The sequence below is a fragment of the Acromyrmex echinatior genome, chromosome 11, assembly GCF_024713525.1.
Source record: "Acromyrmex echinatior isolate Ae372 chromosome 11, ASM2471352v2, whole genome shotgun sequence".
Classification (NCBI taxonomy): domain Eukaryota; kingdom Metazoa; phylum Arthropoda; class Insecta; order Hymenoptera; family Formicidae; genus Acromyrmex; species Acromyrmex echinatior.
Genome location: NC_141862.1, coordinates 1,734,009 through 1,758,696, shown reverse-complemented (window position 1 = coordinate 1,758,696; position 24,688 = coordinate 1,734,009). Strand labels below are relative to the sequence as shown.

The 24,688-nt window shown below is 32.3% G+C and overlaps 1 protein-coding gene and 1 long non-coding RNA gene across 8 annotated transcripts in view; one reads left to right on the top strand and one right to left on the bottom strand.

Moving 5' to 3' along the window:
• Positions 1 to 367: 367 nt before the first annotated feature.
• On the bottom strand, positions 368 to 2,452 carry LOC147908010 (uncharacterized). The gene is made up of 2 exons (XR_015546727.1): positions 2,058 to 2,452; positions 368 to 1,749 (listed from the first exon to the last, which is right to left on the bottom strand). It is a non-coding gene; the product is annotated as an uncharacterized LOC147908010 (long non-coding RNA).
• A 225-nt stretch (positions 2,453 to 2,677) lies between these two features.
• The window catches only part of Bap170 (Brahma associated protein 170kD), a 112,561-nt gene continuing 90,550 nt past the window's right edge, over positions 2,678 to 24,688 (top strand). For 3 of the 7 annotated variants that reach the window (XM_011054256.2, XM_011054255.2, XM_011054252.2), the window contains exons 1-2: positions 2,681 to 4,233; positions 5,320 to 5,413. In XM_011054256.2, the coding sequence (XP_011052558.2) occupies positions 4,142 to 4,233; positions 5,320 to 5,413 (186 nt within the window). In that variant the 5' untranslated portion in view covers positions 2,681 to 4,141. Of the gene's footprint in view, positions 4,234 to 5,319; positions 5,414 to 24,688 lie in introns of all 7 variants that reach the window. The other 4 variants (XM_011054254.2, XM_011054253.2, XM_087411373.1 and 1 more) reach the window with 3 other exon arrangements.

Below are 24,688 nucleotides of genomic sequence, written 5' to 3'. Positions count from 1 at the left end.
TATGAGGATCCGGGCTAAAGTTTTCATATGATGCTAAAACGCTTAATATTCCTTATGTTCATTTCGTTTTTAATTCGAAATCTTTATAATAATGTATCGGCTTATCTATTTATAATTTTGATACATTTAAAATTTCATCATTTTATTAAAGCTTCCACCATAATTCTTATGCTTTATGTAGTCTAGAGCCCTTCTCTAATGGAGTCCCTGTTAGACGCCATTTTATTTCACATTGACGTAACTCTCTTATAGGGAGATTCTACTCTAGACCAAGTGCGTTCATTGTAATTTTATCTATGATTGACGCTAAAAAGTTCATTTTTATCCAACTTTTCAGCGTTAGTGGGTCAACTTTTGTAATATAAAATTTATTTTGTGCATTTTTAATTAGAAAATTTCATTTATTAAAGTTCCACATGCAAAACAAAGAAAAAAGTGAGGTAAATTAATAAAAATGAAATAAAACTTTGAATATTTGTCTAATATTGTACAATATAATATGAGAATATATTGGGTCATCTAAAAAGTATCCGCGGTACTTTGTCACTAGATATATGACCATCAACACACATCTAGTGACAAAAAACCGCGGATACTTTTTAGATGACCCAATATTATGTGAAATTTCTTTTGAATTAAATTTACACATCCTATCATGCGTGATATTTATAATTAAACACATTGAACTTAAAATTCCAGAATAAATAACACACAGTGATATACACGGCAGAAATCTAGTGTCTCCTCATTACAGATTATAAAGGTTAGGTTCGATATTTCTTGATGCTAGAAAACGAGCGTTTCAACGTCGCATGAAAAAGCACCTATAAGCTGTTCACTCGCAAGTAATTTTACGTGAAATATACATGAGGTATTCATACAATATTCTAGTCATTTCATTCACATTTGCATATCCTGTGACGATTCTTTCGTTGGGTCTTTTCTCACCAATTTATGATTAAATTAATCGACGATCAACTGTCAGAAGTGCCAACAGCAGTTTAATCAAAACGCGTTTCCTCTCTCTCTTCCTTTTCTTTCACATTGGCAATTGTGATGATTGAAGTCAATCATTGGCTATGTTCAGCTTCAACAGAGAAAGCAGCTTTGCAACTGTTGTGTGTAAAATTTTGCAATATGATTGATTTATTTGTTTAGATTTATAAAGAATCAAAAGCAAGAACCAATCGTATTGAAGAATTTTACACTGAACGAACCCAGCATATTTGAAATGTAGAATTCACACTACATGCTACGTACATACAACGTCCATCTGATATTTATTGTTACAATGACAAAACAAACAATGCTATATGTTCCGATTAGTGTTGACTCTTGCACAACTACGCGACGCGCGACATACAAATTGCCTTCACTCGAGTGCATCTAAGTATCATTTTATCCTTGTTGTTTAAAAACAAGAATAAATAATACATGGGTGCATCCGGATAAATTTCCGAACACAGTCCAATACCGTGACGAAAATGAAAAGTTTCATAAATGTTTGTTTAACGTTTACATGAGCGTTTCGGAAGTTCGTAGAGAGTTTAAAAACGGTCACTAGAGTGTTCATAAAGCGAAAATTGCAACGGTACAAGGAAGACATTCTTGGACGAAGATAAGAAGTTTCATGAATTTTTGCTTAACATTTATATGAGTGTTTGCAGGAATTTGTTGAGAATTTAGAAACGGCCAGTAGGGTGTTTGTAAAATGGAAATTGCAACGCTGCAGCATTTGGAAGGCATTCTCTGAAAACAAGAAGTTTCATGAATGTTTGTTTACATGAACATTCAGTTCAAGTGTTGAGTCTGCAGACATTTTATTAAAAAAAAAGATATAAAATTTTTTATTGAAAAGTCTCATCATGAAATTTGATCCCTAGAATGGAAAGTGAAAAATTTCTCCATTAATTTTAATGGTAAAAATTTTCATTTTTTATTTTTCATCTTAAGAATAAAGTTTTACGATTGATATCTTGATATATGTAATAAAACATCTTACAACCTCTACTGGAAAAATTATACGTATGCTTATTGGATTGTATTGGGAAACTTACCCGTGCATCCATGTATTATTTATCCTCGTTTAACATTCGGTGAACAACAAGGATAAAATAATACATACTGAAGCACTCGAGTGAAGACAACCTAGATGTCACGCAAAATTTCAATCGATTTTAATCCATTCTCGTGCGCTGAGAATTCAAACTCGACCGTCTTTCGCGCCTCAGTGCTCAGTCCGCTTCCGCTCTGGCGACATGTGAAGGCATAGATAGGCGACATATGAAGGCAGCTCAACAGATGGCAGTATCGTGCCGCAGGGCAAGTTGCGCTCTCGAACGTTCAGCACGGGCGTTAATTCAAACCGTACGGTGTGCACTCGGTGGAGGTGATGAGGGCACCCATCCATTTTGAAAGTAAAAATTGTAGCGTGCGATTCGGAATCGTTATTTGCGGTCGAACGTCACGCGAGGGTTAAAAAAAGGCGGTAGTGGTGATACGTCGTAGATAGAATCTCTTACGCGAAGTGGCCGCGCGTAAAATGACGTAGACTGAGGTGTGAGCGCTCGCGCGCGCGCGGACGAACAGACGGACAGACAGACGGACGGACGCCTACCGACAGTACCGACACACTGCCGACTGCCGTCGCTACCCATCACTACCGACGTGTACGCGACGTATGCGTGTGTGTAGCGTATACACGGATTACACGGCGGTGAGCGGAAACGGTGCGCGGTGTGCCGTCGCGTCGCGCCGCGCGTCGTAGCGATCGGCGGTAGCGTACGGGAAATTGGCCGCGGTGCCTTCGCCAATGGATGCCGAGCAGCACGGGACGCCATTTTGATATACGGCCGCACATCAAGCGCTTCGCCTCGGTTGCAGTGAAACGCGCTCCGCGAGTCGTTCACCGCCGGCCTGCGTAGGACACGGCCGCGGGGTCGAATTCGGGCTCGGGGCGTAACGCGAGCTGGCCGGGCATCGCGAGGTGGTGCTTGGTGATGTCAGATGTGGTGCGTGGCGCAACGGATCCCCGTGAGTTTTCGTTGACAAGTGACAGGTGAATCGATCGGGGCCTACGAAAGAGAGAAAGAGAGCAAGGCTCTTGAGAGTTCCTTGTCATCGTCGTCGTCGTCGTCGTCGTCGTCGTTGTCGTCGTCGTCGTCATTGTCGTCGTGTTTGTTGCGATCTCGAGAGCCGAGAGGAGAGTGGAACGAAACGGAGCGAAGCCGAGCCGAGCCGAGCCAACCGCGAGTGGTATTATGTCGTGTCGTGTCGTGTCGTGCCGTACCGTGCCGTACTGTACTGTACTGTACCGTACCGTGCCGTACCGTACCGTACTGTTCTTTACTGTACCGTGTGCCTCCGTATAAATGCTACTATAAATGCGAGTCGTTTGTGTTTGACCGCTGCTAACTAGCTTCTGAACGGCGGCGCATACCGATTTTTCGTGCACGCGGCGCGAGAATCTCGTGTCGTAGTCGCGCGCGGACGCTCGCGGAAGCGTCGTACGCGGCAGCGAGCAGGTAATTCAGGGGCGGCAGGAAAAAGCCGCTACCGCTGCCGTCGTCGTCGCTGTCTCGTCTCTCGTCTCGTCCCGTCTCGTTTCGTGCGAACGAACGCGCGGTCGCCAACAAGGGAAAGAGAAAGACAGAGAGAGAGAGAGAGAGAGAGAGAGAGAGAGAGAGAGAGAGAGAGAGAGAGAGAGCGTGTGTGTAGGAGAAAAGAAGCATAGGAGAAAGAGCGTGAGAGACAAGGAGGAAGGGGAGAGAGAGAGAGAGAGAGAGACAGAAAAAAAATATCGAAGAAGCCACCGGCCGACTTGAGTGCAGGACAAGACGACCCGATGTCGGAAGCGGGTCGCGACCTCGTGTCGACCCGCGGTAGTCCTCACCTTCGCCCTCGTACGCCGTCGTCGCCGTCGTCGTCGTCATCGTCGTCGCCGTCGCCGTCGTCGTCGTACGTCGCTGTGAGAGCAGCAACCGCAACAGGACGCTCCTCGTATAAATGTGCTCCTGTGCGCGCCCATGTGCTGCACCTCCTTCTATTTCTCTGCCCGCTACCCCTGCGTCGTGCCCTGTAAATCCGGAGCACACCAACCCCGATTAGCACGCCCGAACACGCGCACTTCGTACTCGCAAACATGGCCAAGATCCTCAACAAGGACCCCGTCACGTACGAGAAGGAGAGAGACAACTTCCTCAAGGACCTCCGACACTTCCACGAGACTCGAGGGTAAGCCAAAATGCATATGTACTGATGCACTGCATCTGATGGAGTGATCAAGTACAGAGTAAGTCCCCTCTTTCCTCCATCCTGCGTGCGTACATACATACGTTTGTCTCCTTAGATCAACTTAGATCGCTCTCCTCTTCCTTCTTCCCCTTCCCCTCCCGACCGTCATCACCCGACCGCCAGAATCGACGATCAGAAGCCGTCAACGCGCGCCAGCGCACGTTGAGGTTAGGTTCGACTTCGTTCCTTCGATTCTTATCGTTCTTGGGTTTCGAGGACAAAGGTTCGTATTTACCGAGCGTTTCCCGTGAGTATTTTCCGCGTGGACGGTTTTACACGCGCCAGGAAAACGTGCCTCGCGGAAAGACTTTCGCGGAAAGTATGTATACGGATTACTCTTCTATACACAAGTGTACACATGTATGTATGTATGTATGTGCATACACATGTAGATTTGATATAGCATCGAGATATTCTCGAAATGTGCGCGACGGTGTAACGTAAATATGCTATGAACGTACTGTTGTCGTGATTCGATTTAGCTCCGGATCTTATATCACGATTACGTGAACTGCCAATTTTTTTCTTTTTTTTTTCTAAGATGTAAAAACGGAAATAACACGCGCTAATATTTTGTCTAGGCTTGCTACGTCGCGATTCAAATTCGTTTCAAATTTGATGGATGGATTTGGAAATTAGATTTCCTTCGGGCACTGTTTCTCTGGCAAATTCACAAATTTATCGATTAAACTTTGCATTAAGATTCTATGAAGATATTTGTAGATACTTGCCATTTTTCTCTCTGTCTTATCATTTATGGATAAAAAATGTATGTTTGATTTTTTAGCAAATTAATTAATTGTGAAAGATTTTGTTATTCTTTACATTCATAAAGAGATTCTATTGAAAAATATAATAGTTAACACGATTATATACTTATTACTTTTTACATGATATTTTTACCAAATCATAAATCTCAAAACGGAAAAAAATTGCTTTCCAATTTATGAAAAATTAATTATCTAAATATAAATAAAATTCATTTAAAACTTGTCCGATATTACAAATATTCTTTTCTAATTTTAGGACTCTCTTCAAGAAGTCTCCAAAGATAAATGGGAAGGATATAGATCTGTATTTACTATATGTGGTAGTGACCGCTCATGGAGGATGGATTAAAGTGAGTCTTTTTTTTATTTAATTGAAAGAGTTTTAACTAAATATATTGTGAATCATTATTTTAGCTCGTTCTCCTAATATTATATTTAATATTAAGTATATATCTTCAGATTAATGTTGTTTTTAATGTCCAGTTACAATGTTTTGCTTAACAAGGATGTACGAAACATTGCAACATTGTTATACAACAAAAAATATTTCTGTGTTATGTGTATGTGTATATATATATATGAAGTCACATATACACACACACACACACAACGCAGTTTAATAAGGAATATCCTATATTGGTTTAGATAAATTGTTTACAAAATCACTGTGGCCACCATCTCATTTTGATTTACATCGCATTTTGATTAAAGGTGTGCGTCGGGAAATGCGAAATGAATTTTCGTCAACCTCGCTTTTAATTAACATCCAGTTGCAATTGATTTTGCTGGAACTAAAGTCGACATTATAAAAACGCAGCGTACGCCCGAGAATAATGTTAATATTGCAGAAAGTAGAAATTGTATCGATAAATATGTACGTATCCTTTTCAAGAACTGCCGTTCTATTCTTTTGCAGTTAAATTAATTATATAGTTAACTGTAGTTTGATTTATAATCCCTGAAATATATTGCTCACGATTCTCGAAGCGTATATTATTTTATGCGTAAACGCATTTGGTAGAACTCTAATCTAGATTCAAGTTGTGTCCATTTTTATCAATGTAGATTAACTCATTTTACACTATCAAACAGTTACACGTAAAATTATTATACAATGGATAATTTTGGTATTTATTATTAAAGATATATATATATATATATATATATATATATATATATATATATACGTAAGTAAAGTTAATATTTATGAATAAAATTGTTCTTTTTAAGACTTAAGCAATTTATAAAAGTAAATGAACAATTAAGTTAAGTTTTTAGATATATTTACATAAAATTTATATTTACATAAATTCACAACAAATTATGTATGTTTTTCTTCAGCTATATTATATTGATATTTTTACAAAATAATAAACAATAATATGTGTAATATTACCGTTATGTCATTTTATATATACAGGGTGGGGCATTTTAATCGTCCCAAGCGAATATCTTAGAAACTAAGAGAGATACAAGAAAAAGTTTTGTATGAAAATTGTTGGTTTTCTTGGGGGAAAGAAGATCCTGAACAACATTCAAGAATCTCACATTATTCTCGGTCGGACACCTCGCGTAATGCTAATGTCAGCGATATTATAACTTTCAAGCCTTATAACTCGAAATGTACTTCATGAAAAAATATTTTATTATAGTGTTTTGGAAATCTCTCTAGGTGTGCTGCAAGAATATGCAATAAAAAAATGGGGGTTCCATTAAAAAAAAATCATGACCTTGATCTAACCTCGCTAGTGTCCCCTATTTAAAATCCATCATTTCCATCTTCTTTCCCCCAAGAGATCCTACAACTTTCGTATAAAACTTTTTCTTATATCTTTTTTAGTTTCTGAGATATTCGCCTGGGGCGATTAAAATGCCCCACCCTGTATATACAGGGTGTCTCACTATTGAATATTTCCTCTTAAGAACATATTCTTGAGATAATTTTGAGAAATTCTAATACGAAAATGTCGAAGCTACAATAATTTTTTGAATTATAAGCTAACTTTAAATGCTTATAAGTAAAAAACCATTTTACTTTTACAGCCTCTGTTATTATTTCTGAATTCTTTTGAACATTCTAAGACGAAAATCCTAATACGAAAATGTCGAGCTATAATAGTTTTCGAATTACACACTATCTTTAACCAATTATAATTCAAAAACTATTGTTCGACATTTTTGTATTAGGGTTTTTGTCTTAAAATTATCTCAAGAATATGTATTTAAGAGAAAATTCGATAGTTGTGAGACACCCATATATACAATATATACAGGGTGTCTTGTAAGTTTTGTGTAGATAAAGCGCTTGTGTATAGATAGAACGGATAAACTGATTCGAAAAGTCCTCTATCATTTCGCAATAGTTAACAAGATATTAATTACTAAAAATCGCTGAATTTTGGTTTTAAATAATTTTTTACTCAATTACTATCAACTTTACAGAAAAACAGCGAGAGACAAAAATTGTTTATTTTCTTCTCATAAAGTTCTGAGAATTTTTTAAGAAGTTTTTTCAGAATTTTTTAATGTTACCGTATTTTTTCATGTTAGTCAAAATAAGAATATGCAGTACCAAAAGGTTGATAAAAAATTCTGAAAAAATTTTTAAAGTTCTATGAAAAGAAAATAAACAATTTTTGTCTCTTGCAGTTTTTCTGTAAAATTGATAGTATTTAAAAAAAAAATTATTGATGACTAATATTCGGCAATTTTTATAGTAATTAATATCTCGTTAACTATTGTGAAAATGATAGAGGACTTTTTAACTCAATTTAGTCCGCTCTATCTACACACGAGCGACTTTGCCAAAACTTACCGTATATGTAAAAAAATTTTGAAATTCAAAATAGTAGATCCAATATGGTGAAACCTTGAGCCCTATACTCTTAGACCTTCAACCTTTATTAATTCCCAAGTTTTTAATCCCGAGCGTGAAGGGATAAACTATAAGTTAGTCTTAGAATAAAAAGTATTTCATCACTAATTTTCAGCAGGTGGTGATTGATTTTTAATAGCACGTTCAAAAAGGTGACTTGCGACAGTAGATATGTGTACAATATATGCGTTAATATATATCAAATTTTGACAGCAGATTTGTAATCAGCAATCCCGAAAAACCTAGAAGTAATCATTTTGAAGCCAATTGAGGATCAGTACAATAGCAAGAAAATGTTACATTTGCATGCGATGTTTATCGCTTCTCGGTACCATATTGGATCCACTATATTGGATCCACCATATTGGATATCTCAAAATGGCATCATCTCTTTCAAAAGTACATGCACATACGAATAATTTGAGATCTTGAATTTGTTAATTTTTTTTATGCTGATTTTTGGGCACGCAGGTAATCCAGTTGACGTCAAACATCTCATATATATGGATGTATGTATGTATATATTGGAAAGCCCCTATTATGAGATAGGCGCCTAATATGAGATAGCGGCGTTTTTGCTAAACTAATAAACGCTATCTATTGGTTCCACCATGAATTTATTGCTTTTTGAAAATTATTTAGTAGAAAATTCATTATTAGATCATGCTGTAGTCATTGTAAAAAAAGATTTTAGAATATTTTCAAGTTTCATTGAGATGAGTCTTTAAATCTTCTTTATTATTTAATAAATAAAAATATTTGCCAATAAATTCTTCATGTAATGATAGAGTAAGGTCGTACTAATAGAAGGGATATGTTGAATTGTTTAATTACAGAAGTTAGATTTGATGATTATAAAATCATAAGGCGTGGAAATCGTAATATGAAGATCCAGAGTATTTTTAATATGAAATAACCCATGCTTCTATATTATAGTGAAAATCGTTGCTAAAGAGTAAATATTATTGTAAAATAATAAAATGGATAACCGTAATGAACGTCAAATGCCTATTTCTGCGATGCTTCCAATTATCTGAAGACGAGTTCTGGGTATTATCTATTGCATGCTCATTTTTCACGCACGCTCGCTGTGTTTGTTTGCCTTTTAGAAACATGAAATAAAGTTTTTTAATTGCAATATTGACTTTGCGTTTGCTATTGATTTCTCGGAGCATCTCATATTAGAAGCACAATTTTTTGACTTTGTGATTTGCTTTTTATATTTCTTTAATTTTCCAAAAAAAAAAAATGGAATTTGAATTAAATTTTATATAACGTTATTTTAAAGCTTATTAAATTCCCTTCAAAATGACCTATTATTTTTTTAAATTCTGCCCATAGATTTCTTGCATTTATTCAAAATGAACTCGGTATCTCATAGAGATCTTTTTTCTACACACACACACACACACACACACACACACACACACACACACACACACACACACACACACACACACACACACACACACACATACACACACATGTGTATATATTGTATATATATAGAGTGTCTCATTTTAAAAGATCCATGGAAATGTCTCGAAAACACTTAGTTAAATCGAAAATATTTATAGACAAAAGTTTTTTGACTTTGAGGGAGACATAAGATGATATTATTTGTTTGACCTTGGGTGGTGTTGTCAAGGTCAGGACAAGGTCACTTTGAATTTTTGTAATGGAACCCTCCATTTTTCATTACATATTCTTATACATATTTCTATAGCTTATCTTGAAAACTTTTCAAAACACTATAATAACATATTTTTTTGTTAAGTACTTTGCGAGTTATAAGGCTTAAAAGTTACAATACTGTCGGCATTAACATTATCAAGGTGTCCGATCAATGACTAAAATGTTGTAAAATGTAAACTTTGAATGTTGTTCAGGATCATGACCTAGATAACATTTGTCAAAATTAAAGTCAATGTACGTGCACTGAATGTTTTATTTTAGTTGACGCACTAAAATATGTCGAAAATAAGACGAGCGTGTGCGTGTGTGATTGAAAAAAGTCTCACATGAAAGTGGTACGGTTTCGAGGGGAACGTATTTTGATCACATTTTTTTTCTAGTTGGAGGCGCCAAAGAAATATGAAGATCATCTCCCTTATTAAAATGAAATTATGATTTTTTTTACATAATATAGTTTCTCTACTTATTTTACATATAATAATAATAATTATTCTAGATATGAAAGTATTAAGGTAGAGATATCGAAAAACCGATCATTACGAGATTTTATATTTCACATATTTTATATTAACACATATTGATATGAAAAATGAAATATCTTGTTGTAAACTATTAATTTTTATGATAATCATACTTTCATACTTTTATCAAGGTTTGACAACCTATCGGGTTGGATCCTAAAAAAAAATCACTTGAAAAACCCAAGATAAAATACTGATGTGCTTGAAGCTGAAATTGCATCACTGCCACGAAGCGCGACTGATAGAACGCTCAAAATAATAGAAGTTTTCGACGTACGGGTCGAAGGTCGAGTTTTTTTTATAGAGAAATTTTCCAAAATTCTTTCAAAACTAAAAAATTTTAGTTGGCACAGTTTTTATTCTATAAATTGTAAAGTAAACAAACTGAAATTTTTGTTTTAAAACACTTTTATGAAATTATTAAAAGCTATATATTTTTCCTTCAATTATTTATTAAATTATGCTGTACAAAATATATATATTTATAATTTCTCAAAAATACTATTTTGTTGAAAAAATTCACAAAAAATCTATTATACATAACAAATATTTTGAGATTATAAAAATAACATAAATTGAGCTCTCGAGATAAAAAAAGGATAAAAATACAATGGTATATTCAAAAATTAATCGTACCAAATAAAATAGATCTGAAAGAACATCTGAGAAGTTTCTCTTCAAGGTCTGTCATAAGACCTTCACTGATGATGGAGCCGAAACGTCCGAATCTTCACGTGTGTGAAGTTGGCACCTCATCTTTTGGCACCGCAAATTTTGATAAGAGTTCCATTGGCACCCGCAATAGTTCTATAGTTCCTGATAGGTTTTATAAATAGTTCCGTTGATTTAGCTAAAAAAAATAACACTTGAAAATTTGCGGTGCTAACTTCCCGTGGCACCGCAAGATTCGAAAAATCAATTGAAAACTATGAAATTTTATAGTTTTCGAAGAGTTCTACAGTTCCTGATAGGTTTTAACAATAGTTCCGGTCTCTAAGTTATTTTAAATAATAATTAAATACGCGCGCTAGCACCGCACCACAAGAGTAAAGTACTCTTTAACAGCCAGTTCCAGCAGACTTGTTGGCATTTTCTTATCGTTCTACAATAGTTCCGACGATTTTTATAGATTTTGCTCAGAGTTCTGCCCTTTAAGTACTTTTTAATAACAATTAAACTCGCGCGCTGGCACCGCACCACAAGAGTAAAGTACTCTTTAACAGCCAGTTCCAGCAGACTTGTTGGCATTTTCTTATAGTTCTACAATAGTTCCGACGATTTTTATAGATTTCGCTCAGAGTTCTGCCCTTTAAGTACTTTTTAATAACAATTAAACCCGCGCGCTGGCACCGCACCACAAGAGTAAAGTATTCTTTAACAGACAGTTCCAGCAGACTTGTTGACATTTTCCTGTAGTTCTACAATAGTTCCGACGATTTTTATAGATTTCGCTCAGAGTTCTGCCCTTTAAGTACTTTTTAATAACAATTAAACTCGCGCGCTGGCACCGCACCACAAGAGTAAAGTACTCTTTAACAGCCAGTTCCAGCAGACTTGTTGGCATTTTCTTATAGTTCTACAATAGTTCCGACGATTTTTATAGATTTCGCTCAGAGTTCTGCCCTTTAAGTACTTTTTAATAACAATTAAACCCGCGCGCTGGCACCGCACCACAAGAGTAAAGTATTCTTTAACAGCCAGTTCCAGCAGACTTGTCGGCATTTTCTTATAGTTCTACAATAGTTCCGACGATTTTTATAGATTTCGCTCAGAGTTCTGCCCTTTAAGTACTTTTTAATAACAATTAAACTCGCGCGCTGGCACCGCACCACAAGAGTAAAGTACTCTTTAACAGACAGTTCCAGCAGACTTGTTGACATTTTCCTGTAGTTCTACAATAGTTCCGACGATTTTTATAGATTTCGATCGGTTCTTGTCTCTCTTTAAATATTTTCTAATAATAATTAAATTTATGGACTGGCACCCCACCACAAGAGTAAAATATCTCTTAAGAAGGTTGTAAGGCCATAAAACACATATATTAATATTTACGTTTTAAACAAATTACATATGTGTTATGTTGATAACATCGTCTTTATTAAGCAACACATTTTTATATATTATTTAGATTATTTGTTATTAGTTTTATTGTTATGAACAGAAATTTTGAAAATAACAAAAATCTAAATTTTTTTATATACATATTTGAAGTACTAAAAATGACTTATGCAAAGTTTCATTAAGATTCACTAATTATTTTACAACAAAGAAATATTTTGTTTATTTACTAACTTAATGTCTTCATTTTAATGTAACTTTGCACAACTTTACGTGAGTGTGTATGTATTGTTATTAAAAAGTATTTAAAGGGCAGAACTCTGAGCGAAATCTATAAAAATCGTCGGAACTATTGTAGAACTGGCTGTTAAAGAGTACTTTACTCTTGTGGTGCGGTGCTAGCGGGCGTGTTTAATTATTATTTAAAATAACTTAGAGACCGGAACTATTGTTAAAACCTATCATATACAGGAACTGTAGAACTCTTCGAGAATTATAAAATTTCATAGTTTTCAATTGATTTTTCGAATCTTGCGGTGCCAGCACTCTTGCGGGAAGTTAACACCGCAAATTTTCAAGTTTTATTTTTTTTATCTAAATCAACGGAACTATTTATAAAACCTATCAGGAACTATAGAACTATTGCGAGTGCCAATGGAACACTTATCAAAATTTGCGGTGCCAAAAGATGAGGTGCCAACTTCACACACGTCGAATCTTCTTATTTGTACGTAATGTCTTGAACAATATATTTGTTAATTATTACACATGAACAATTGATTATTGTTCTCAATCGCCCGTTAGTTATTGTATTTTTATTCTTTTTTTTAAATATTTTGATCTCATGATAAAGTTTTTTCGATTTTTAGAAAATTAAAAAAATTTTTTAATTTAATTTATTTTAGGTTTAATTTTCATCTTCCAAATATCAATTGTAATAAATATAAAATGTATTAATGTATTAAATGTATTATTTAGTATGTATTTTTCCGAGCAAATTTATAAAAAATCTATACATAACGAACATTTTAAGACCTAACACGTAATAAAACTATTTTTTACAAAAAAAATGAATAAAAAATGATTGGAAAAAATGAATAAAGAATGATCTCGATTATTAGTATGAAATGTTTCTTATACAGATATATACATATGTGCCAATATATTATATTAATTAATGAATTAAATTAAATTAAATTGAAATTAATTCAGAATATAATTATTTATTATATATTATATTGAATAGCGAATCTTGCTAATCAATATAAGGAATAAAACCCGGAAAAATAAAAATAAAACTCATTAAAATAAAAAAACTTGGATTTTTTTTAAACTCGAATTTTTTCGAACCCTGATTTTTATACACAATAATAGGATGAATCAATTAGTGTAAAGAAAACATGTACATATAGTTGCTTATTACAAAAATTTATCCATTTTGCCTACATATCGTTTTTATGATGGTTCTTTAATAAATCGAGTTACATACCAGAAATGTCTAATTTTTTTATACTGGACAATACATGCGCGTGCCAATTATTTAATTTCATTATATGATATATGTATATACGTATATATCTACATATACGTATATATATATATATATATATATATATATATATATATATATATACCCGTAAAAAATTTTTCATATACATGTAATTGTATATGAAATATGCCCATACAACCTAAATCTCTTTCTTTTGTAAAGTTACTGTTTAATGTAAGAAAAAAAAAATAATAATGAGAAAACAAAAAACTATTATTAATAATCGAAAGGATAATTTTCATATTGTTTAAAAAAAAAGTGAATAAATTAAAAAAATTGCTTATATAAATTATATATAAATCATTAGATACAATTATATAGCAATTTTTTTACATTTTTTAAACTTGATTTTGCGAAAAATAACAATGCGAAAATTATCCTTTTGATTATTTTTTATATTCTTATTATTTTTTTTTCTATAGTAAACGTTTAAAATAATAACAAAAGAAAGAAGAATATATGGACATGTATAAACATATTTTATATATAATTATAAGGTAATTGGCCCAGTAATTATGTCATGTTAACCAAAACGCTTGACTTTACAAATTTATATTTTTCAAATTGAAAAGTGAGTGACTGCTATTTTGGGTTATTTTAAATCAATTTTTTTGTGATGAATAAAAACGTCATTCTAAAATTCTTATACCTACTACTGTTGAGAAAATCTTTCGTAAAAATTAGAAGGCGCAAATGTACGAGTTATCGCCATGTCGCCATAACAGTTTGCCCAGTAATCGTCATGGGTATGTCCCACAATGTCATACGTGTTTAACTATCGCATACACGAACGATGGAATGATTCAGACACATAAATTTATATATATATATATATATATATATATAATATATATAATCTATATGATAAAAAATATATAATATATATATATATAATATATATAATATATGTATAATATATATATATATATATTTTTTATAATTTTTTATATTTTATTTTTTTTAGAACTATCATTATTACAAATTTTCAATAAATATTAATAGCTGTTTCAACAGAAAAGAATTGTTTTTATTCGAATAGTGCCGATCTCTGTTCTAGATGTACCAATTATCGACACAGAAATGATCCAGTGATCGACATTCTTTATTTGTTTGCGTATCTATTTATTAACTCGACTATGCCTATGATGATTACTGGTCCGTAGAATATCTAGATAATAACAATTACGGATCTAATTTTCTTATTTGGATTTTGAATACATTATTATTCGATTTACAAGAATTTTTTTCGTCCCACCTAGTCCCAGTAATCGACAGATGTAGCGATTACTCGAACGACTACATGCTTCGGTGAACCAGTGCTTGTCACGTAAAAAAAACCTATGAAATTTGTATGAAACAATAATTTATGATGGTGTACGTGCGATGGTCTCGATTTATAACTCGAAGCTCAATTTACCTCATGCAAGTTTCCAATACTCCAAAATCGCACGAGATGTCAAACAGTGTCTCTTAACCTCACAATGAAGCATTTGATCGAAATCTCATATAGGCTCGTCGGCTGCACATATTCGGTTTAATCAATAGTGAATTCATATATTTACGAGTTTCATAATGTAACACAACATTGTAAATGTTGGAACTTCCTTGGAACCAATAAAAATATCAGCAAGCCTCACGATCGACAGAAAGCACTAAAATACAGTAATACGTGAATTTGGCGATTACTGCTATCCTGACGATTTCTAGGCCAACTACCTTATATATTTATTTATGTTCATATATGAAAAATTTTTCATGTAAATCCAGAGTTCACGCGTAGCATATACATATATTATATTCAGAGCATGTAAACATGCAAAATTCTTTAAAAATTCAAATTTTCTTTCAAATTTCTTAGCAAACTCTAAAACGTATACAAAGAATGCAATACAATTTTGAAATCAAATTCATTTTTAATAAACAAAATTATAATGGTAAACTTAATTTACTTAACCTTAAACTTTAACACTAGAAGAACCGGATAAAGGAGCCAAATTGGCTCCAACAGTCTTTCTAGGTAGACAATTAAATAAAAATTCAACCTTTTTTCTATAATTGAAAATTTTTTTACTAATATTAAGAACATGAAAAATGATGAAAAGTCACAAAAGGATTTCACGTGGAAACAAAATTGAAAAAAGTTATATTAGTTTGAATTTTGCGAGGAGCCAAATTGGCTACCTCGATCTTCTTAGTGTTAAGTAATCTCAATTCGAATTAATAAGGTCCTTATTCTGAAATTCTAACGACAGTATATCGTTACATTGTCAATGCAAGGGTTTTATAAATAGTAACAAAAGCTGCGCGACAACAATACAATGACATCATTACTGTCATTAATAAGAGTTATAAAATAATTAAATAGAGATTTAAAAATCGATAAAATTAAAATATCGCACGACATCCGCTCACGATACGAAATTACGCACGCGATGCGATCGAGCTCTAGTGAAGTTGAAGTACCGAAATTGACGAAATTGAGAGCAAAATTCTACGGTAGATTAAAATTCTATGATGAAATAAGAGAGAGAAAAAAAATGTTGAAAATGAAAATGAACTTTTCATGTATAACTTCGTGGCAGATAAGACTCACAGACTTCTTTGACTAATTGCACACAAATCTTACTATAGACTTTTCTTAAAAACGAAATTATAATAGTTTAAAAAATTATGATTTTAATGATTACAAAAAAAATAATAGGTTAATGGTCGTTCTGGAAAGATATTTGCGTGCATAAATTTGTATATAAATTTAACCTCAAAAAGTAAACATAATCTCATCTTGTTTTCGTTCGGTGAAGATGCAGCTCTTGATTTACTATCGTATATTCCATACTATTTCATTAAGATATACATGTAGATTTAATATTTATTTTATACAAATTATGTAGATATTTGTAATTTTGGATGGGTTTTGGTAAGGCACCTCAAATTTTTGACACTTTACTGAAGAACCACCTTAAAGCAACTATGTGTGTTCTTTTTTTATACTAATTTATATTATTCTGTACATGAAAATATTAACGTATGATTATAAATAAAAAGTAATAATTTACGAGACGTTTAATGTTTTATGTTAATATGTGTTAGAAAAAAAATAATAAGTATAAATTTGAAAATTATTGATTTTTTGATATCTCTTAATATCCTAAATAGAGGTGATTTTATATCTTTATGGCACCTCTATTTAAAAAAAATCAACGTGATAAAAATACGTCTCTCTCGGAACCGTACCACTTTTTATCTGAAACTTTCAATCACGTACGCACGCACGCACGCACGCACTCATTTTCGAGATATTTTAGTACATCAATTGAAATGAAATCTACTCTAAGGCCGGTATTGATAGTCAGATCTTATACTCAAAATCGTCTTAAGTACAATTACGAAGCAATCGGAGGGCTGTATTAGCGTCTTAAGACATTACTTGTAACAGACTTGAAAGAGAATTATAAATACTGTCCTAAATTTCTTGGAGTGAAATCTCACTTCAAAAAATTCAAATACTGCCACTATTAAAAAAAAGAGTGAAAATTAAATAAAAATTTATATTATTGAATAAGACTGATAGATTTTCATTCTTTTTTTTTAGAATGAGATATTTGAGTCGCTGAATACGAATCTGATGACATCAAAATAAGATCATCCAGGGAAAATTTTTAATTCTAGAGCGAAAAAATGAGTTATTTTATCCTGGATGATTCTAGTTTGATGTCAGATTCAGCGACTCAAAATGCATAAGAATAACTGGATACTTTTTTTCGTGAGCCTGTGTAAAATATGCTATTTAAATTTTTTAAATTTGATATTACAGTTTTTTGTTCGAGCAGCTTATCCATATTTGAAACCCTTTTTTATATACAGGGTTGGCCATATTCGACGGAAAGATGTTTTTTTTTCAATCATGGGAAAAAAACACATTTTTTGCTGTTCATTTTAAAAATCATTTAATAGGGTTCAAGGTCTTTCCGTCGAATATGGCCAACCCTGTATATCACTAACCTTTTATGGTACAATGGCTTTTTGTTCGGGCAGCGCACATATATTTAACGTCTTCTTCGTTAATTTTCTTTAAATAAGTATTCTATATTTGATTTTACTGATATATGTCATTTAAATTTTTGTTTTTGCGGTACAATTTTTTGTTCCAGCATTCTTTTTATTGTACAAGGTTCTTTGTTCAGGCAGCACATCTATATTTGACGACTTATTTTATCTTTTTTAAAAAAAAGTTATACATATTTAAATTCTTTTCGTGATACAACAGTTTTTTGTTCGGGCAGTGTACTTACTACATTTGACGCCTTATTCTTTTTTTTTAGAATAAGTAATTTTGTATTTTAATTTTATTTTACTGATTTTACTGATTTTACTGACTGCATTAATCCTTTTTATATAAAATTTTTTTCTGAACGATGTGTATACTTGGCGTACTTTTTTTACTTTTTCTTAAAAGATAATAAATTTATAAATAAAGTATCGTTATAGTAATTAAACAAACATCCGTAGACACATTTAATCTCAATTGAGTATAACGTTGATTTTTTCCAAAAATCTAATGCTATTTACTATCTACTGTAAAAGTCATAAAACAATCTTATGATATTACACTTTGAATGAATTTTTAAAAATACATACGTTACTTAACCTTGCACATTTAATTAACTAACAACATCAATAAAATGTGTAGCGCTGTTTCTAATAAATTAAATTCAATTGGCACTTGAAAGGGATAAAACAAATGCTAAAGAATTTTGTAATATGTACCATTTAATGGAAAATATAATTATTGAAATATAAGAATCTGGAACTAGTGCCTGATCTGCATTTAGTGCCCTATATACTATATTATGAAAATTTGTTACAATTACATGAAAAAATATACTATCGTTGTCATAATTCTTAGTCTAATATAAAGATAAGTTTATATAATTAGAGATAAAAATTTTTTAGCTAATTTTTGTAGATATTTTCACTATAAATTGACTAAAATGTGATTTTCATTTATGTATTAATAATCTTGCATTTTTTTTTAATGATGTAGCTTACTCTCTCTTTGTCTTTCTTAATATTTTATATAATTGGAAAAAGATAAAGAAAGTTAATTAAATCAAAATTAAAATTAATCTATATCGATAGAAACAGTCATTATATATAATTAGTTTCGTTGAAAAGAAATGGAAAATCTTTTTTCGCAGCCTTGTGGTAGAATCCGTCGACAAATCCGCTCGCGTTCGCGGATCTCGTGCTCGATTAAATCTCGATCTTTAAACGATCGAGAGCGCAATGAGTATTTTTACGGTGTTACGCAAGTGCGTTACGAGTGTACGCAATTTTCCGAAATGCCGATCTCTTCTCATCTCGCGCTCTCGACGATAGTACCATTATTAGTACGACTAACTATAACTTATGAGAATTTGGCATCGGCGAGCATAAGATAGCGCGGACACGACGCGACGTGACCCGGATTCCGCGTGAGGAGTGCTCTGTACAGTGACTTTAATTCCTACGGTGATAATCGCACGTCCTCGCGTTACGAAGCGCGGAATTAAAACGCTTTCACCTATCGTGCGTTTAAACGCGATACATCGGTTCTTGGAGTATCGATGGAAATAACCGAGGCAGTTCTCTGTCGAGGCAAACGAAGAAAAAAGAGGAAAGGAAAGATTATGAAATGTGGTTACGGAACGAAAGTCCGACGTTAGCTTTCCTTCCGAGAAAATAATATATAGAATATATGTTCTAAGAATCGCAAACGTTTGCCCCTAATTCAGTCGTTATTGGCTGCGTAGAGCGATTCAGTAGAAAAAGAAGCTTTTGCAATTATTGTAAGATTCTTTAATGATGTCTAATGATGATATCGCCTTTGGTTCCTCACTGGATCTGAAAATGTATGAACCAATCATATTAAAGAAATTTTACAATAGTTGCAAAGCTGCTTTTTCTGCTGAACGCAGCCATTATGACTGTCCATCCAGGTTGTCCATCCAAAACAGTTGTATGGCTGCATTCTGCTGAACGCAGCCATATTGATTTTTCAAATTTGGCGTTGGACCGTTTTCTGTTTTATTACGTTGGAGGGGAAAAATGAGAAATGCGCAAGAGCATTTTGCATTTTTTCTTCTAACGTTTAATGGTTATGTTCCAATTTATCTCGAATGCGGGGAAGAAAAAAAAGAAAGAAAAGAAAGAAAGAAAAGAAAGAAAGAAAAACGTATATAATAATGCCATTGCTGAGAAGTGATAGAACGTGTACCGATTCGATTTCGCGGATATTTCACCTCGATAACGCGGATTGTAACTTGCTTGCATGACGGGTTTCGCGGCTGCGTTCTCCGTCGCATTAATTTTCCGGGCGACGCGTGCCGTGAACACGCCATTGTCGTATCCCTTTCTTTACGAGCGTGGCCGTGGCGAATGAGAGAGTTTGATATACACGCTCTTGGCGATTTCGCTGCGATGTTTACGACCGATTGATGATTATCGCGGCCTGACTTTTGTATAACGATGAAGGTGGTTTTGCGCGTTTGGTGAAATCGCGTGGCGATAGGTGATGCGTTATGTTTATCACATTCGTGTTTCTGCCATCAACGAATTGGTCGATATTTATATGCAGCTTATATGTTATTGTTCTCATCCGAACAAGTAGTCTCTCCAACGTGGAAAGGAGAAAAAAATGAATCATGCAAGAAGTATTTAGCTGAAAAGAACAGACTTATGATTTTTTTAAAACTGCGCTTTCACATGATATCGCAAAGATTTAAGTATATAAAACGATTCGAATTCGCTCCAGATTGGCTCCTCGCTATTTAAACCGCATTTGTCTTCCACATTTATCTTCCATCTTTTTCATCTTTCACGCGAATGCGTTATTAGTCCGAAGTGCGTTCAAAATTTCACACGCTTGTTCTCTTTCTTTCACCCTACTTCGTAATACCAATGATCGAATAATGGCGGTACAAACGGAAGGAGTAATAAGGTTTGAGGGAAGAGGTATTTGGAAGAATTACTTACGTATGGTTATCAAACGTTAAAAACACTGATTGTCAATCGTACGATAATTATAACCGTACATAATTTATACTGTTTGATTATCCTCGTCGAGCGTAATAATTTTAAAATGTATAAAATACAATCACTCAAAAAAAAATTTGCTCATAAATTTTGCGTGGATTTCTTCTTTAGGGGGCATTTTCTTTATCGAGGGAAGTTACCCAGATGTTCAATTAGTTTAGAAAAAGTAACGGTTAGAAGTTATCTTATCTCCTATTAAAAAATTAAAATGAGTATCATTTGCTCGGAAAATTTGATATTCGTTAGAAAAATGAATTCAAAGTCCGCTACGAGCGGCTCCGAAAATGGGTTTAAATGACATTTTTTTACTTTTTGGATTTTTCTACGTGTGAGTAATAATACACATAAGTGATATTAAAGCAGAAAAAAAATTTCAATTCCAATGGTGGGTATTGAACATCTTTTAATTTTTTATCTATGTCTCCCGAAATTCGTATTGCGTTTGGATGTGGTACACTTGTAAAGTTGTATAAACGTATGTACGTATAAAAGTACATATATATTTTCTTATTGTACATTACTGTAACGTATACACACACACACGCATGCATGCACGCACGTAATTTTATAATTATAATACATTATATAGATCAAACAATTATATTACGAATTAAAATAACAAGAATGTAATGAAAATGTATAATAAGTAAGAAAATATATGTACTTTTATACATATATAATATTTATATACATATACATATTTATAAGTGTACCATATTCAAACGCAATTTAAACTCCGAGAGGGATAGATAAAAAAAATCGTCAACATCCACCATTGGAATCAGACATCTAAGTTTTTTTTTCCATTCCACTTACGTATTATTTACATGTAGAAAAACCCAAAAAGTAAAAAAAAGTTACGAAAAAATATTATTTAATTCCATTTTCGGAGTCGCTTATAGCGGACTTTAAATCCATTTTTCTAACAAATATTAAATTTTCCGAGCAAATGACTCATTTTAGTTAATAGGTAGAATACTATAACTTCTAACCGTTACTTTTTCTTCAAAACTAATTGGACATCTGGATAACTTCCCTCGTAAGTAAAAAATCTTAAAAGAATCATACTATATCTATATCTATAATACGTATTCATTTATAATAAAAAATATAAATTTCTCTAAGTCAGAAATAAATACGTGATGAGATGGATATGCTACTCGCAAGAAAAAATTTCCCAGAAGTCCTATAAGAGAAGGCATTCGCAAATCGTATTGGCGAGAAATCTTGGAAACTGAAATTCTTTTAGTGTATCCTTTCTGGGCTTCTGAAAGAGCTGGTTTTTTTGCTTATAATGGTGTGTATTTGGGAATGTGATGCTAATTAATAATATTTTAGCAATAAGATTGAATTATTTTTTTATCTATATATTTGAAAAATTTTTTACCGAGGTTTATGCATGTCATTACAAAGCAAATTTTGTTAACTAAAAGATTCTTCTAGTATTAAGAGAATTGTAATTTTAAATTCAACTTACTCAGCATCTCATAGTTAGGTATATCCCTTTACATTTTAGAATATTTTCATGAAGTTATATTAGAGGAAAAAATCCACTAGAATTAAAAGGGTAAAGAGCAAAATGTAAATATATATTATATATATATTTTTTTTGAGTGAGCAATTTCGAATGTTTTTCGATTATTGAATTTCGATGCTACAAAAAAATATTCTACTTACAAGCAAGAAATTCCTCTTTAGCATACTAAACTTTTAGCAGTGAAATTTCATTGCAATGAATTGAAATTTCACTTCAAATGTTAATGGTAATTGAATTCAAACGTTAATGGTAATCAGTGCTACAGTGAATTTTACTGCAAGGTCAGAGTGAAAAGTCATTACTTAATTGGAGTGAATTTGTTACTGTTAAAAAAGAATGAATTTGGAGAATATAATAGACTGAAAATAATAGACTGAATAAATTACTCCAAGGGGAGAATGAATAATTTTTATTTAATTATGAATTCATTTTCTCTCTAAAAAAGGAGATATAGTTACTTACAAACTTCTGTGTAAGAAGTTTTAGATGTTATAAGAAAATATATAGACTATATTTTACAGGATGCGTTACCAAAATCCGGACAAATCGAACAATTTCTTTAAACAAAATGTTTTTAATGAAAAATTAAATATTACAAAAAATCCTTTTACATGGCACTTGGGGAATCCCTGTAGAGCACAATTATTCGATATATCCTCCATTAGCTTGAATGACGGCCTCTATAAACGAATTTCTCTTACGGGAAGACACGTTATCTATTGAGAGCTTTGCGAAAACATTCCAAACTTTAAATCAGAGTGATTGCATTTTGTCTATTCAATTCGATTGATCGAATGCATTAAACGAATCCACCTCTACATAAGAGTAGACCGATTGAAGCCAAAAGAGTAAAAATTTACTTTTAAAGCCACTCACTTTTGTTTGTAGTGAAATTTTTACTGCTAAAAATTTAGATTATTTAGATAATTTTCTTTAAGCAAAAAAATCTTAATATAAATCATGAAGCATATGTCTGTATCTGTAATACGTATTTATTTATAAAAAAGTGGATGCATGATCAAGAATGAATGTCTCTAGAAAATTCTATATAATATAATATAATATTCTGTACATTATAATAACTTGAATAGCTTCTTAAAATATAAAAGGATTTGAGGTAAGTACGCGGCCTCGCCATGAGATGGATGCACTACTCGTAAGAAGAAAATATCCAAGAATTCTATAAGAAGGCAAATCGAGTTTGAGAATCTCCTGCAGATTCTAAAGTTATTTATGTGCTATGTATACACGAGAGAAAAATTTCTTCTATTAAACAAAAATTTGTTTGAATTAAAGAAATCTGTGCATTACTTTATACGGTTAAAGAAAAGTTTCTTTGATTTGAACGTATTTTCTTGGAATAGAAAAAAAATTTCTTTGATTTGAAATTTATTTCTTGAAATTAAGTAAATTTTTATTTTCTTCAAAAGTATTTTCACTTTAACTTGAAAAAGTCGACAAGAAAATGATTTCTTCAAGTTAAACATTACTTTTCTTTCTAGATATACTTTCTGGGGTTTTGAAAGATCTATTTTTTTGCTCATTTTGAAATATGATGCTAATTAATAATATTTGAACAATAAAACTGAATTAATCGTTTATATAATCTCTAAATTTCTTGGAGTGAAATCTTACTCCATCAAAAGAGAGTTAAAGTACTGCCACTATTAAAAAAGTGAAAAATTTGCATTTCTTGAATAAGAGTGGTAGATTTTCACTCTTGTTTTTTTGGAATGAAATTCATTTCAAAGGAAAGAAATCTTATTCATTTTTGAAATGAGAGTGAATCTTATTCCAAAAGTGCAAAAAATCTTAAAAAAAAAGAAGTGAAAATCTGCCACTCTTATTCAAGAGTACAAATTTTTCACTCTTTTAATAATGGCAGTATTTTAAATCTTTTGGAGTGAATTTTACTCCAAGAAATAGAGAGTATAATTAGATATCTATGTATGAAAAATTTTACTGGGATGATGTGCATGTTACTAAGAGACAGATTTTTCTAGTCAGAAGATTTTCTAATTTTAAGAGGATTTCTTAAATTCAGTTTTGATTATACGATATATTTCTTTATATTTTAAAATATTTTCTTGATGCTTTATACCAGAAGAAAATCCTCTGAATTCTCTAGAATTCAGCGACTATCGTTGAAAAATACATTTTTTAAATGTATTTTTCAACGATATTGTTCAATATGTCTCAAACTGTCAATTAATCAATATATAGGATTATGATATAAAAAAATGATTAGAAATTGGCAGGATATCCCAAAAGTACCGGATGTCTTTTTAAGAACAGATTGTTCGGAATAGATGAAAA